General features: G+C 44.2%; 1 protein-coding gene across 1 annotated transcript in view; it reads right to left on the reverse strand.

Moving 5' to 3' along the window:
- The window catches only part of chmp4ba (charged multivesicular body protein 4Ba), a 63,824-nt gene that overhangs the window by 8,174 nt on the left and 43,207 nt on the right, over window positions 1-12,443 (reverse strand). Inside the window, 1 exon segment of the mRNA XM_072556195.1 lies at window positions 7,196-7,310. Coding sequence (XP_072412296.1) covers window positions 7,196-7,310 — 115 coding nt within the window.

Raw genomic sequence — 12,443 nt, forward strand, 5'->3', positions numbered from 1 at the left:
CAGAGAAGGTGGAGTAGCCTGACTGATTAGAATCAAAATGACTTCAATGGTGAGGGAGGATATAATGAGGGAAAAGCATCCAGTGGAGACCATACGGATGGGACTGAGAAACAATGAAGGATCAAAAACTAGAGTAAGTGCTGTGTACAAGTCCCCGATTACAGATCTAAAGGGTTCGATCCCATAAAGGCAGGAATTAGACAAGTGCGCAGCAAAGCCAGAGGAGTATTAATGTGGGATTTTAAACTTAACAGATTGGGATAGGCAGCAAACACCGTGAGAATGATAGTGAATCTCTGCAGAGAGTCCGGGATAGTTTCCCACAGCCATTTGTCCTGGTTCCTACAAGGGGATGAGCATTAGAGTCATAGAGATGTACAGCATGGAAACAGACCCTTTGGTCCAACTTCTGGATTAGTGGTGCTGGAAGAGCACAGCAGTTCAGGCAGCATCCGAGGAGCTTTGAAATCGACATTTCGGGCAAAAGCCCTTCATCAGGAATAAAGGCAGTGAGCCTGAAGTGTGGAGAGATAAGCTAGAGGAGGGTGGGGGTGGGGAGAAAGTAGTATAGAGTACAATAGGTGAGTGGGGGAGGGGATGAAGGTGATAGGTTAGGGAGGAGGGTGGAGTGGATAGGTGGAAAAAAAGATAGGCAGGTAGGACAAGTCATGGGGACAGTGCTGAGCTGGAAGTTTGGAACTAGGGTGAGGTGGGGGAAGGGGAAATGAGGAAACTGTTGAAGTCCACATTGATGCCCTGGAGTTGAAGTGTTCAGAGGTAGAAGATGATGCGTTCTTCCTCCAGGCATCTGGTGGTGAGAGAGCGACAGTGAAGGAGGCCCAGGACCTCCATGTCCTTGGCAGAGTGGGAGGGGGATTTGAAATGTTGGGCCACAGGGCGGTGTGGTTTATTGGTGCGGGTGTCCCAGAGATGTTCCCTCCTAGCAGAGCGCTTTAGGCGTCCAATGTAGAGGAGACCGCATCGGGAGCAACGGATACAATAAATGATATTAGTGGATGTGCAAGTAAAACTTTTGATAGATGTGGAAGGCTCCTTTAGGGCCCTGGATGGAAGTGAGGGAAGAGGTGTGGGCTCAGGTTTTGCAGTTCCTGCGGTGGCAGGGGAAGGTGCCAGGATGGGAGGGTGGGTTGTAGGGGGGTATGTACCTGATCAGGTAATCACGGAGGGAATGGTCTTTGTGGAAGGCAGAAAGGGGTGCGGGGGAAATAAATCCCTGGTGGTGGGGTCTTTTTGGAGGTGGCGGAAGTGTCGGTGGATGATTTGGTTTATGCGAAGGTTGGTAGGGTGGAAGGTGAGCACCAGGGACGTTCTGTCCTTGTTACGGTTGGAGGGGTGGGGTCTGAGGGTGGAGGTGCGGGATGTAGATGAGATGCGTTTTTAACCACGTGGGAAGGGAAATTGCTGTCTCTAAAGGAGGAGGCCATGTGGTGTGATCTGTGGGGGAACTAGTCCTCCTGGGAGCAGATCCGGCGAAGGCGGAGGAATTGGGAATACGGGATGGCATTTTTGCAATAGGTAGGGTGGGAAGAGGTGTAATCCAGGTAGCTGTGGGAGTCGGTGGGTTTGTAAAAAATTGTCAGTGTCAAGTCAGTCGTCATTAATGGAGATGGCGAGGTCCAGGAAGGGGAGGGAGGTGTTAGAGATGGTCCAGGTAAATTTAAGGTCAGGGTGGAATGTGTTGGTGAAGTTGATGAATTGCTCAACCTCCTCGCGGGAGCACAAGGTGGCGCCAACGCAGTCATCAATGTAGCGGAGGAAGAGGTGGGGAGTGGTGCCGGGGTAATTATGGAAGATCGAGTGTTCTAAAGTTTTACCTTCGGTCTAACCTGTCCATGCCGACCAGATATCCCAACGCAATCTAGTCCCACCTGCCAGCACCCGGCCCATATCCCTCCAAACCCTTCCTATTCATATACCCATCCAGATGCCTATTAGATGTTGTAAATTGTACCAGCCTCCACCACATCCTCTGGCAGCTCATTCCACGTACCACCCTCCGCATGAAAAAATTGCCACTTAGGTCGCTCCTTAGGTGACCTTTCCCCTCTCACCCTAAATCTATGCCCTCTAATTCTGGACTCCCTGACCCGAGAAAAGACTTTGCAATTTTATCCTATCCATATCCCTTATGGTTTTATAAACCTCTATAAGGTCACCCCTCAGCCTCCGACGCTCCAGGGAAAACAGCCCCAGCCTGTTCAGCCTCTCCCTGTAACTCAAATCCTCCAACCCTGACAACATCCTTGTAAATCTTTTCTGAACCCTTTCAAGTTTCACAACATCTTTCCGATAGGAAGGAGACCAGAATTGCACGCAATATCCCAACAGTGGCCTAACCAAAGTCCTGTACAGCTGCAACGTGACCTCCCAACTACAGTACTCAATACTCTGACCAATAAAGGTAAGCATATCAAACGCCTTCTTCACTATCCAATCTACCTGCGACTCCACTTTCAAGGAGCTATGAACCTGCACTCCAAGGTCTCTTTGTTCAGCAACACTCCCTAGGACCTTACCATTAAGTGTATAAGTCCTGCTAAGATTTGCTTTCCCAAAATGCAGCACCTCGCATTTATCTGAATTAAACTTCATCTGCCACTTCTCAGCCCATTGGCCCATCTGGTCAAGATCACGTTGCAATCTGAGGTAACTTTCTTCACTGTCCACTACACCTCCAATTTTGGTGTCATCTGCAAACTTACTAACTGTACCTCTTATGCTCGCATCCAAATCATTTATATATATGATGAAAAGTAGGGGACCCAGCACCGATCCTTGTGGCACTCCACTGGTCACAGGCCTCCAGCCTGAAAAACAACCCTCCACCACCACCGTCTGTCTTCTACCTTTGAGCCAGTTCTGTATCTGAATGGTCAGTTCTCCCTGTATTCCATGAGATCTAACCTTGCTAACCAGTCTCCCATGTCGAATGCCTTTTTGAAGTCCATATAGATCACGCCCACCATTCTGCCCTCATCAATCTTCTTTGTTACTTCTTCAAAAAACTCAATCAAGTTTGTGAGACATGATTTCCCACACACAAAGCCATGTTGACTATCCCTAATCAGTCCTTACCTTTCCAAGTACATGTACATCTTGTCCCTCAGGATTCCACCCAACAATTTGCCCACCACCGACATCGGGCTCACCAGTCTATAGTTCCCTGGCTTGACCTTACCACCTTTCTTAAATAGTGGCACCGTGTTTGCCAACCTCCAGTCTTCCAGCACCTCACCTGTGACAAATATCTCAGCAAGAGGCTTAGCAATCACTTCCTCAGCTTCCCACAGAGTTCTAGGGAACACCTGATCAGGTCCTGGGGATCTATCCACTTTTATGGGCGGCACGGTGGCACAGTGGTTAGCACTGCTGCCTCACAGCGCCGGAGACCCGGGTTCAATTCCCGCCTCAGGTGACTGACTGTGTGGAGTTTGCACGTTCTCCCCGTGTCTGCGTGGGTTTCCTCCGGGTGCTCCGGTTTCCTCCCACAGTCCAAAGATGTGCCAGCCAGGTGAATTGGCCATGCTAAATTGCCCGTAGTGTTAGGTAAGGGGTAGATGTAGATGTAGGGGTATGGGTGGGTTACGCTTCGGCGGGGCGGTGTGGACTTGTTGGGCCGAAGGGCCTGTTTCCACACTAAGTAATCTAAAAAAAAATGTTTATGCATTTCAAGACCTCCAGCACTTCCTCCTCTGTAATATGGACATTTTTCAAGACGTCACCACCTGTTTCCCTACATTCTATATCTTCCATGTCCTTTTCCACAGTAAATACTGATGCAAAATACACGCTTTGTATCTCCCCCATGTTCTGCAACTCCACACAAAGGCCACCTTGCTGATCTTTGAGGGGCCCTATTCCCTCCCTCGTTAGCCTTTTGTCCTTAATATATTTGTAAAAACCCTCTAGATCTCCTTAATTCTATTTGCCAAAGCTATCTCATGTCCCCTTTTTGCCCTCCTGATTTCCCTCTTAAGTATACTCTTACTGCCTTTATCTTTTAAGGATTCACTCGATCTATCCCATCTATGCCTGACATATGCTTCCTTCTTTTTCTTAACCAAACCCTCAATTTCTTTAGTCATCCAACATTCCCTACACCTACAAGCCTTTCTGAAGGATTCCCATTTTCCAGCCGTCCCTTTACCTGTGAACATCTGCCCCCAATCAGCTTTTGAAAGTTCTTGCCTAATACCGTCAAAATTGGCCTTTCGCCCATTTAGAACTTCAACTTTTAGATCTGGTCTATCCTTTTCCATCATTATTTTAAATCTAACAGAATTATGGTCGCTGGTCCCAAAGTCCTCCCCCACTGATACCTCAGTCACCTTACTTCCCAAGAGTAGGTCAAGTTTTGCACCTTCTCTAGAAGGTACATCCACATACTGAATCAGAAAAATTTCTTGTACACACTTAAATTCCTCTCCATCTAAACCTTTAACAGTATGGCAGCCCCAGTCTATGTTTGGAAAGTTAAAATCCCCTACCATAACTAGCCTATTATTCTTACAGATAGCTGAGACCTCCTTACAAATTTGTTTCTCAAATTCCCCTCTGACTATTTGGGGGGGCGGTTATAATGCAATCCCAATAAGGTCATCATCCCTTTCTTATTTCTCAGTTCCACCCAAATAACTTCCCTGGATGTACTTCCAGGAATATCCTTCCTTAGTACAGTTGTAACGCTATCCCTTATTAAAAACGCCACTCCCCCTCCTCTCTTGCCTCCCTTTCTATCCTTCCTGTAGCATTTGTATCCTGGAACATTAAGCTGCCAGTCCTGCCTATCCCTGAGCCATGTGTCTGTAATCGCTATATTATCCCAGTCCCATGTTCCTAACCATGCCCTGAGTTCATCTGCCTTTCCTGTTAGGCCTCTTGCATGGAAATAAATGCAGTTTAATTTATCAATGTTGAAATCAGTGATGAGCTGGATTTAATGAATAACCTAAGAGTGCACGAACAGTTATGAAATAATGATCAATGTGGCATTTAAAAGCAAAAACATGAATTAGTGACTGGTGTTTTAGATTTAGACAAGGCCAGATTTAACAAGGTGAGAGAGAGACTGCCCTCAGTAAACTGGGAAAATCTGCTCAGGGCTGAAACAACTGAAGAACACTGGAGGATGTTTAAAGAGACATTTATCGTTTATACCTGAGAAGGAAAAGCTCCATGTCACATATAACATAGCCATGGACAACTGGAGAGATAAGAGTCAGCATAAAACTAGAACAAAGAGCTTAGAAAATGTGTAAAATAGCACAGACCTGCTGAATGGGAAAGATAAAAAGACCAGCAAAGGGCCACAAATCAGCTTATAACAGTTACTAAAAAAGGATTATGAAAGGAAACTTGCCAGGGACATCAAAATCAATAAGAAATGTTATAGTTATATCAAGGGAAAGCATGTGAACAGCAGCAATGTTGACTCACTAAAGGCTGAAAGTGGGGATATTGTTAATGTCTGTGGGAAATGGCAGACACGTTCAATAATTACTCTGCCTCAGCATTTACGTAGAAAAGGAGGATAGCTTTCCAGAATTCCCAAGGAAATTAATAAAGGATTGGGAACAGGGACAGAATAAAATTAACATAAAACATTAATGAGCAGATTAATAGAATTATAGAGTGATAAATCCCTGGGACCTGACAGTTTCTATCCAAGGGCATTAAAGCAAGTAGGGAAAAACAGTGTAGATGCCCTGACTATAATCTTTCAGAGGTTCCTTAATATAGGAGTCGTTCCTCTGGGTTGGTAATTTGAACATGTTCCTCTGCTTTTTAAGGAGGGTGAAAGAGAAAACTGAATGAATATAGGCCAGTTATTCTCACATCTGTGGTGAAGAAATTGTTGGAGTCTCTATCAAAGATGAGGTAAATTAAATACCTTGAAAATGTTCAATTAATCAAGGAGAGCACCACCATAGATTCATGACTGGTAGATCAAACCTGACAAACCTCAGTGGAAAGGGAAATGTCTATGGACTTCCAGAAGGCATTTGATAAAGTCCCATAACAGGGCCTCAAACTAAGGTAGAAGCTCATGGAATTGAAGGCAACTTACTGACGCGGCTGAGAATTTGGTTGAGTGGCAGGTGACAGAAAGTGGATAGAATGGGTAGGTACTCAAGTATATGACCAGCCGTGTCTCACAATGATCTGTGTTAGGGCCTCAATTATTCACATTATTTATAAATAACTTGGATAATGGCATAGAAAGTTATATGTCCAAATTTGCTGATGAGAAAATTAGGCAGCATTATAGACAGCGTAGATGATAGCATAGAACTACGAAAGGGTATTGACAGACTAAATGAATGGGCAAAACTGTGGCAGATGATGTTCAATGTAAGCAAGTATCAGGTTATTCTTTTTGGATCAAGAGGATAGATCTGGAGTACTTTTCATCTGGTATGAAGTTGAATACAGTGAATGTCCAAAGAGACGTGGGATTCAGATACATAGGATCTTTAAAATTTTACAAACAAGTGCAGAAAATAATCAAGAAAGTTAGTGTTATGCTTGTTTTTATATCTAGGGGACTGGAGTACAATGATACAGACATTATGGTGTAGTTATACAAAAGCTCTGTTAGACTCCACTTGAAATATTGCAAATAGATCTGGGCACCTCAGCCTTAGGAAGGATATAGTGGGCTGGAGGCAGATTTACAAGAATACTACTGCACTTTAGGGGTTAAGTTTGAGGAGAGATTGCACAAATTAGGCCTTTTTTTCCTGTAATATTTAGAAGGTTAAGGGATGATCTGGTGGAAGTCTTCAAGATATTAACAGGGAAAGACAGAGTTGATGAAGATAAACTATGCCCACTGGTTGGGGATTCTAGAATTAGGGAGCATGATCTGAGAATCTGACCGTTCAGGAGAGATGTTAGGAAGCACTTCTACACACAAAGGGTGGGAGGGGTTTGGAATTCTTTCACGACTAGCAGTGGATGTTGGATCAGTTATTAATTTTAAATCTGAGACAGATAAAGTTTTGTTAAGCAAAATTATTAAGGGATATGGGCCAAAGACAGGTATATGGACTTCAGGCCACAGTTCAGCCATGAGCTCACTGAAGGGTGGGACTGGCTCAAGGGACTGAATGGCCTATTCATGTTCTATGTTCCTATATTGGCTTACGTAAGTTTCAGTGTTTGATGCACTCACCTCATCAAAGTCTTCACCAAAACCGACTGGTTTGGAAATTGCTTCAGAGATTTCCTGTGCCAATTCCTGTTGCTCTGTGATGTCCTGCATTAGCTCATCTACTTTGTCAATGTCCCTTTTAAAAAAAAAACAAATGATAAACCATTCAGATCAACATGATGCAGCAAAACAAAAGATCAAATGCTGTTACATCTAGTTCACAGTGCGTTGGAAAAACAGAGGGGCTTTTGCCAGTTCACTAGATATGTTTTTACAATGGGCTATGATGATGTGGAGTGCACCACCTGACAGCATATTCATAGTAAATGACAAAAAGGAAATGGATAAATACTTGGAGAAAATGTGTGCATAACAATGACAGCTGGGACGATTCAGTAATTTTCTCAGAAAACTGACAAACTGAATGATATTCTAAACTGCACGAGTCTATGTTGAACCTAGCAACCTCAGTTTATGATCATAGTATTTACAAGTGACCAGCTTTACAATTGATAAACAGGCTAAATCGGGATACCTCTTGACCACCAATGGGAGAAAAGCAGAAGAGAAAATAAGGTTATTTAAAAGGATATTTTGTAAACATTGGAACTTTCAGCCTTGGAGAGATGTCGTTAGTGTGACACAGACTAGAGACTCCCAGCTCACACCTTGATTTCTACTGAGGTAGCCCATGGTGACATTTGAACTGCTGTAATTGTCTCTCAGCAATTCTAGGTTGTGGAAAGGGGGTAAATTATAGACTGAGAAAAAATAGGTAAAGTCAGCTCAGGCTTCCAAATCTGATGACTAAAAAGCACACACCACTGTCTTATGTTAGTTTGGAGTATTTACAGCAGAGAAACCAGCCATTCAGCCAGCTGAGCTACGCTGAGGTTTACCATGGGTCTCCTTTGACTTCCTCATTTTACCTCATTGCCTTTGGGGGTAGGTGACAAAGTTAGGTATAGCCTCATTTAAAAACATGAAACGTAGAATATTATGGATGCTCAAACCACTGGCAAATCAATTTGAGTAGGCCAAGCACATCTTAGAAACAACATATCTGCCTCTTCTTTCTTCCCTTATGTGCTTCTACCTAGTGTCTATCGGGACTCACTCAACTGTGAAAGGAATGGCAATTTTGGATAAATTGCTCCCCTACCTAGCAAAAGCATCAAAGCCAAGTGCTGCCCTCTGCTGCTAGTTTGCAATATAAAGTAGTTTAGTTGCACACTGGGTTGTACATCCAATTCGGTGGTCACAGGTTTAACTCGCTCTAATCTCAGTGGAGTTCTGCACAGGCAATAGCGAAGATGCAGTGATGACTATGTGTCAGGTAACTATCCAGGAACAGTATCGTCGACTCCATAGGGTGGCCCTGGCAGGTCCCAAACTCGGCATCAGTGAGCAGGTGCTGCTTGATGTCACCTTCCACCACTTTACTAATGATTAAAAGACTGATGAGGTGGCAACTGCCGAGGTTGGATTGGATCAGTACATGACATACCTATGTAATTTTCCACTCTCTGGTGGATGCCAGTGTTGTAGCTGTACTGGAATAGCTTGGCTAGGCACGCAGAAAGTTCTGCGGCACGAATCTTCAGTACTATCACCAGAATATTGCCAGTATTCAGTACGTTCAGCGGCTTCTTGAAATCTCATGGAGTGAACGGAATTGGGTGAAGACTGACATCTATAATACCAGAGACCCCAGAGCAGGTCAAGATGGATCACTCACTCAGCATTGCTGGCTGTGCATTACTGTATTGGGCTCCCACATAGTTGAAACGGGGATATTTAACTGGAGAAGAAGGCTCAAGCGTTTTTTAAAAATTGTCATTAGTGTGGCTACAAGAACACAGCAGAGTCTTGGAATCCTTCAGTGAGTAAATCGTCCCCAAAGCCTGTCCATCTACAAGTCAGGAGTGTGATGGGATAGACAATAGGTGCAGGAGTAGGCCATTCTGCCCTTCGAGCCTGCACCACCATTCAATATGATCATGGCTGATCATCCTTAATCAGTATCCTGTTCCTGCCTTATCTCCATAACCCTTGATTCCACTATCCTTGAGAGCTCTATCCAACTCTTTCTTAAATGAATCCAGAGACTGGGCCTCCACTGCCCTCTGGGGCAGAGCATTCCATACAGCCACCACACTCTCTGGGTGAAGTAGTTTCTCCTCATCTCTGTCCTAAATGGTCTACCCCGTATTTTTAAGCTGTATCCTCTGGTACGGGACTCACCCTCTTTATGGGCATTTAAACAGGCATTGGATAGGCATATGGAGGATAGTGGGCTAGTGTAGGTTAGGTGGGCTTGGATCGGTGCAATATCGAGGGCCAAAGGGCCTGTACTGCGCTGTATTTTTCTATGTTCTATGTTCACCCATCAGCGGAAACATGTTTCCTGCCTCCAGAATGTCCAATCCTTTAATAATCTTATATGTCTCAATCAGATCCCCTCTCAGTCTTCTAAACTCAAGGGTATACAAGCCCAGTCGCTCCAGTCTTTCAGTGTAAGGTAATCCCGCCATTCCAGGAATTGACCTCATGAACCTACGCTGCACTCCCTCAATAACCAGAATGTCTTTCCTCAAATTTGGAGACCAGAACTGCACACAGTACTCCAGGTGTGGTCTCACCAGGGCCCTGTACAACTGCAGAAGCACCTCTTTGCTTCTATACTCAATCCCTCTTGTTATGAAGGCCAGCATGCTATTAGCCTTCTTCACTACCTGCTGTACCTGTATGCTTACCTTCATTGACTAGTGTACAAGAACACCCAGATCTCTCTGTACTGCCCCTTTACCTAAATTGATTCCATTTAGGTAGTAATCTGCCTTCCTGATCTTGCCACCAAAGTGGACAACCATACATTTATCCACATTAAACTGCATCTGCCCATTCACCTAACCTGTCCAGGTCACCCTGTAATCTCCTAACATCCTCCTCACATTTCACCCTGCCACCCAGCTTGGTATCATCAGCAAATTTGCTAATGTTATTGCTAATACCATCTTCTATATCATTAACATATATTGTAAAAAGCTGCGGTCCCAGTACTGATCCCTGCGGTACCCCACTGGTCACTGCCTGCCATTCCGAAATGGAGCTGTTTATCACTACTCTTTGTTCCCTGTCAGCCAACCAACTTTCAATCCAAGTTAGTACTTTGCCCCCAATACCATGCGCCCTAATTTTGCTGACTAACCTCCTATGTGGGACTTTATCAAAAGCTTTCTGAAAGTCCAGGTACTGGATCTCCCTCGTCCATCTTCAGAGTTACATCCTCAAAAAATTCCAGAAGATTTGTAAAGCATGATTTCCCCTTCATAAATCCATGCTGACTCTGACCTATCCTGTTACTACTATCCAGATGTGTCGTAATTTCATCCTTTATAATAGACTCCAGCATCTTTCCCACCACTGAGGTCAGACTAACTGGTCAATAATTTCCTGTTTTCTCTCTCCCACCTTTCTTAAAAAGTGGTACAACATTAGCCACCCTCCAATCCGTAGGAACTGATCCTGAATCTATCGAACTCTGGAAAATAATCACCAACGCATCCACGATTTCTCAAGCCACCTCCTTCAGTACCCTGGGATGTAGACCATCAGGCCCCGGGGACTTATCAACCTTCAGACCTAAGTCTCTCCGACACCAATTCCTGGCAAATATAAATTCCGTTCAGTTCAGGTCCTTCAGCCACTGTTACCTCAGGGAGATTGCTTGTGCCTTCCCCAGTGAACACAGATCTGAAGTACCCATTCAATTCTTCTGCCATTTCTTTGTTCCCAGTAATATATTCCCCTGTTTCTGTCTTCAAGGGCCCAATTTTAGTCTCAACCATTTTTTTGCCTTTCACATACCTAAAAAAGCTTTTACTATCCTCCTTTATATTATTGGCCAGTTTACCTTTGTACCTCATTTTTTCTCTGCGTATTTCCTTCTTGGTAATCCTTGTTGGTCTTTAAAAGCTTCCCAGTCCTCAGTTTTCCCACTTATCTTTGCTATGTTATACTTTTTCTCTTTTAACATTATATGTTTCTTAACTTCCCACGTCAGCCACGGCCACCCATGCCTCCTCTTAGAATCTTTCCTCCTTTTTGGAATGAACTGATCCTGCAACTTCTGCATTATACACAGAAATGTCTGCCATTGTTCCTCCCCTGTCATGCCTGCTAAGGTATTGCACCATTGAACTTTGGCCAGCTCCTCCCTCATAGCTCCATAGTTCCCTTTATTCAACAGAAATATTGTCACTTCCGATTGTACCCTCTCCCTCTCAAATTCCAGATTGAAGCTTATTGTATTATGGTCACTACTTCCCAATGGCTCCTTCACTTCGAGGTCCCTGATCAATTCTGGTTCGTTGCACAATACCAGATCCTGAATTGCCTTCTCCCTGGTCGGCTCCAGCACCAGCTGTTCTAAGAATCCATCTCAGAGGCACTCCACAAAGTCTCTTTCTTGAGGTCCAATACCATCCTGATTCTCCCAGTCTACCTGCATGTTGAAATCCCCCATAACAACTGTAGTAACATCTTTGCGATATTATTCCTCATTTGTCTGGACGTGTGCAGCTCCAACAACACAAGAAGCTTGACATCATCCAGGACAAAGCAGCCGGCTTAATTAGCACCACACCCATTAGCATTCATTCCCTTCCCCCCGATGCAAAGCAGTGTATACCATCTACAAGATGCACTGCAGAAATTCACCAAGGCTCCTCAGACAGTACTTTCTAAATCCACAACACTACCATCTTGGAGGAGAGGGCAGCAGGTACAATCAGAAAACCACCACTTGCTAGATCCCCTCCAAGTCATTCACCATTCTGACTTGGAAATATATTATAATTCCTTTACTATCACTGGGACAAAACCTTAGATCTTCTTCCCCAACATCATTGAGACTGTACAGTTTCTGATCAAGCTGTGCAGATGTTCTTAAATATCTTTGGAATAGGTGAGACTTGAATCCAAGCCTCCTGGCTCAGAGACAAGCGACTGATGGCCTAGCAGTATTATCATTAGATTATTACTCTTGAAGCCCAGATAACATACTAGGGACTCAGGACCAAATTCCACCATGGCAGAAGTGGAATTTGAATTCAATAAAAGCCCAAAATTAAGAGTCTAATGACGTCCAGGAAGCCCCTGCCAGAACATCCTATCTGGATCATTCAAGTCTCTTACGACAAGAAATTGCAATTTCAGACAGCAATATGGTCGACTCTTAACTGCCAGCTGGGTAATTAGGGATGGA

Source organism: Chiloscyllium punctatum, chromosome 37 (assembly GCF_047496795.1).
Source record: "Chiloscyllium punctatum isolate Juve2018m chromosome 37, sChiPun1.3, whole genome shotgun sequence".
Lineage (NCBI taxonomy): Eukaryota > Metazoa > Chordata > Chondrichthyes > Orectolobiformes > Hemiscylliidae > Chiloscyllium > Chiloscyllium punctatum.